Consider the following 4540-nt stretch of genomic DNA (forward strand, 5'->3'; position numbering starts at 1 on the left):
ACGTTTTTGTAACAGAAGCTAACAGGTGAGATGAAAAGTAAAACGTTAACTTACCAAGACGGTTTTGAAAAGAAAAAAGAAAATACAAGGACAAAAGGCAAAAACACCCCAAATTACAGGACGATTTACATAGTTAAGCCTTAAAAATAAGTAAGTGATAAATTGTATCCTTCAACTATCAAAACGATAATTAAATAGAAACACAGAATTCATACTCATACAATGGGGACCGATGGAGTCATACAAAATATAAAATTGTAATTAGAATAATTTAAATAAAGAGTATAATTAAAAGATAAAAAGGTAACCTAATATAATGTATCCAAGAAGCCCCATTAGATTTATCCCTATTTAACCAAGTTAAGTTAACTCAAGTAGTGTAATCACAACTTTGAAAATTATCTAGGCTTACGCCTTTTGTTCTAAAATAAACCATCGTCGGTTTCTTGTTTATTAAGTTAGATCATCATGGATTGGAGGGAAGAACAGAATCAATCACTTGTCCCTGTTTTATCAAAGAAGAATAATCAATCTACAGAAGTGAACTCAACCTCATTTGCATGCAAAGACATTCCTAATCTCCTATCTTCTTTCGTTGATACCTTTGTTGATTTCTCAGTCAGCGGTCTCTTCCTCCCACCGCCGCCACCTACGATGACATCTAAGCCTCCCACCCGCCTTCCCTCGTCGCCACGCCTGATCGCTATCGGCGACCTCCACGGGGACTTCAATAAGACCAAGCAAGCTCTGCGCCTTGCCGGCATAATTGACTCCTCGGACAGATACATTGGAGGTTCCACCACTGTAGTCCAAGTTGGCGACATCCTTGACCGCGGAGGCCGTGAGCTCAAGATTCTTTACATTCTTGAGAAGCTGAAACGAGAAGCCGCACGTTGCGGCGGCAGAATCATAACCATGAACGGAAACCACGAGATCATGAACGTCGAAGGGGACTTCCGTTACGCAACAAAAGCTGGTGTTAAGGAATTTAGGGTTTGGTTAGAATGGTTCCGCCAAGGTAACATGATGAAGAGTCTTTGCCACGGTTTGAAACCGCCGAAAGATCCCTTAGAAGGTATTCACGTGGAATTTAGCGGCGTAAGGAAGAAATTTCATGATGGCCTTAGTGCTAGGGTTGCAGCGTTGAGACCCAATGGCCCGATTTCTGGAAGGTTCTTGTCCCACAATGCTACTGTGTTGGTAGTTGGTGACTCGATTTTCGTCCACGGTGGTTTGCTTCCAGAACACGTTACTTATGGGTTGGAAAAGATTAACGCTGAAGTTAGTGATTGGGTTAAGGGTTCCACCGTGTGTCGGTTTCCACCGCCTTGTTGCCGTGGGAGTAATGCGGTTGTTTGGTTTAAGAAATTCTCAGAAAATGTTGAGGCGAATTGTGATTTTTCGATTCTTGATCATGTTCTAGATATGATTCCTGGTGTTAAGAGAATGATCATGGGACATAAGATTCAGAAGAATGGGATTAACGGCGTTTGGGATAACAAGGCTATTCGAATCGATGTCGGTATGTCGAAAAGATGTCATGGTGCTTTGCCTGAAGTTTTGGAGATTAATGAGACTTCTGGATTGAGGATATTGACATTGTATTCACATCGAATCATTTATAACCGAAGAAAAGGGAAACTTCTTCGGGATTTGATGTTGGAAAGCAGAAAGGGTTTGTGTTGTTTAGTTTAATGTCAAATGTTGCAATAAAATTATAAATTATCTCCTTCTTGATGTTGTTTAGTTAAAAGTAGTTAATCTTAGTTAATTTTTCTTATTGATTGCTTGCATCGCAAGCTTCCTTTTGTAGTATAAATACTAGATTGTATCTCTTCTTTATTCAGACCATTCAATACAAGATGATTACAAATCTTAAGAGTAACATCACCATTCATCTTGGTACCTGCTTAATTCCAGGTCGACTTATTTATTCACGGTTTAATTGAGCATGAACACATAGATTTAGTTAAAATAGATTGATATTTTAAATCTGCAAAGAGTTAACATAGATTGATATTTTAAATCTGCAAAGTGCAGAACCTACAACTGAATGCTTCAATTTTGATTCCTTTCATTTTTAGTAGAACTTTAAGGGGAAAATAGAGTTTTTCCTAGTTGGATATGCAAAATCTGCATTGTTTTTTCTCTCTCTCAAATTTATTGCTCAACTTTGTTAGGGAAGAAAACTTTTTAATATTGTAAATCGACCAAAAGTACTTGCTGAAAATCAACCGTATATCCAAAGGATTTATGACTTGCTGCAAGTTTTTGTAAATCTTGATTTTGTCATATAACCAAGCTTGGATCAATATAGGATTCTGATTTTTATCCACCAATAACTTTCCCTAGGTCTATGACTCTATTCATACAATTGCGGCGTTTTTAGCTATATATTTTTATGCCAAAAAGTGAAAGAATAATGTCATGTTAGAAATACTTCGGATTCTTAGAGGAGGGAAGTTCTCCGCAAGGATGGTATGTTAGCCTCCCTTGCGTTGTACCATACAAAACGGTTGACCTTCTATACATCAAAAGATGGTACTGATTAGCCTGGCAAGCAATGATTGGCACCAAAGGTGTACGAGAAAGGTGAGAAATCCCATATAAAACCCAGCATAGTGGATTATTTGCTGTAGCAAAAGTGTGCAGAGGTGTGATACTGGCAGTGTAATGACCGGTGTCAATTTATAGTGTTTATAGGTGTATTTGCAGTCACAATAATGTTGAAAATATATTGCTTGGATGTTAACAGAGAATTGTGTGGCACAATTCGGGATTTTTTTTGCTGTTGCTGCAAATTGCAGTTTGATGGATGGGCGTTGTATATGTAGTATTATGGCATCATATTGTACAGTTTTGGTACACCTTGTACCAATTGCTTAATCAATGAAAATATTGTCTTTAAAATAAAAGATAGATACATATTGTAACATTTCTTTGTAACGTGTATAGTTTCTGATGCGACACAAATTTTAGCTCTTGCAGCATGACATAATTTAAAATTTTCAAAAACTATATAAAGTGGCACCAAATGCCTCCACACTATTTATCCACCATAGTAGAGTCTCAGTTTGCTCTCTAAATACTGATTGGAAAGAGCTTGAAATACACAGTTGAGAGAATGTTAAGGGTAAGATTTTTCACTAGATGTAAAGCAGATTGAGATTTGGGGTTCTTAAATTTTAGTTTTTGTTGACAGGATTTGAACGGACATGGCGAAAATCATTTGATAAGCTTCCTGATGTGGTTACGATGTAATCGCACACGTGGTTAAAGATCTCTAACTGATGTTGAACTTCAAATGCAGATTAGAATGGTACAGACGTACAGTGATAATAAAAAATATAAGTAGTTTTGAAAGTTATATGGTGGCCTAATTTTCGATTCTCAATTCCAGCAATGCATGATTGCGAGTTTAGAGTCCTTCTGGAATCATATCAAGCCACAAGAATAAAAAGATCATTGCTTGCCAAAATCATGATATTCAATTCATGTTTCTATTCCAACTTTTTCTTCTGCTTATTTACATATGATAACCAAGTTGTTATCCGACGATTTTATATAGATAATAACCAATCCACCATTTTCCTCAACTTATTAATTGCTTTTTCTATCATCAACCGATTTGCTGTATCAAATGCTCCCTGAGTTTTGTTGTGGGAATATCCTGCATTATTGCCTGTGGAACAAAATTTAATCTCATTACAATAGAAAGGGCTTCATCATTCTATGGACTAACTTGAAGGGTAGCATAGATAATGAATGCTTTCAGGGCAATAGTTTTTATCAACCTAGTCTTTAAATATGGAAGTTACATTTTGGTGTGAGAATCTAGAGCCAATATAACACAAAACTGGCTAATGATTTTTCATGGTGATTGTCATTTATAGCATATTTATACACTTCACTGTTATGATTTAGACCCTTGCCTCAACCATTAGAATGTTCAGGACTTTGCCATCAAATGTAGGGAAAAGTATTACATGTATGCTCGAGTTCCACAGTTTAACTACCTTGGTTGATTATAGTAGGTGTAACATCCCGATTTTTAATATTAATTATTGGTATTTATAATTATGGATCACTACAACAAATACTGGATTTTCCAACCAAAATTTCCGACGAAACTTTTTCGACAAATTAGCAACGAAAATTTCGTCGGAAAGCATTTGGAAGTCAAAGCGCAGGGCCCACACGCAGAAAGACGTTGGAATCAAATAGCATGGCAGCTTGTGGTTGGTTGGAGTTACCGAGGAAATTTTCGTCGGAAAACACGGGGCCCACACGCGCAGAGAGGCGTTGTTGTTACCGGTGCAGGATGTGTATATATAAATACTTCTGCACTTATTCTAACTCAAAGTACCAATTCCAAATCCTTTCCTTCCCATTTTCTTCACTTAATTCTCACTCAAATTTTTATTAATATCACTCAAATTTTATTCTTTATTATTTACACTATTCTCCATCATTTTATTATCATTGTTGAAGTTTCTAACACAGGTTATTATTGTTATTTTTTTATAATTGATTTAAATTT

General features: G+C 36.3%; 1 protein-coding gene across 1 annotated transcript; it reads left to right on the top strand.

The window, feature by feature from the left end:
* Positions 1 to 468: 468 nt before the first annotated feature.
* LOC25501349 (shewanella-like protein phosphatase 2) lies at positions 469 to 1695 on the top strand. The gene has a single exon (XM_013590540.3). The coding sequence runs from the start codon at positions 469 to 471 to the stop codon at positions 1693 to 1695; it is 1227 nt and encodes a 408-aa protein (XP_013445994.1).
* The last annotated feature ends 2845 nt before the right edge of the window (positions 1696 to 4540 follow it).

This window comes from Medicago truncatula, chromosome 8, assembly GCF_003473485.1.
Source record: "Medicago truncatula cultivar Jemalong A17 chromosome 8, MtrunA17r5.0-ANR, whole genome shotgun sequence".
NCBI classification, from domain to species: Eukaryota; Viridiplantae; Streptophyta; class Magnoliopsida; order Fabales; family Fabaceae; genus Medicago; species Medicago truncatula.

Bases quoted from the DNA above. Each gene is read 5' to 3' on its own strand.
- LOC25501349 (XM_013590540.3), top strand. From the start codon at position 469: ATGGATTGGAGGGAAGAACAGAATCAATCACTTGTCCCTGTTTTATCA.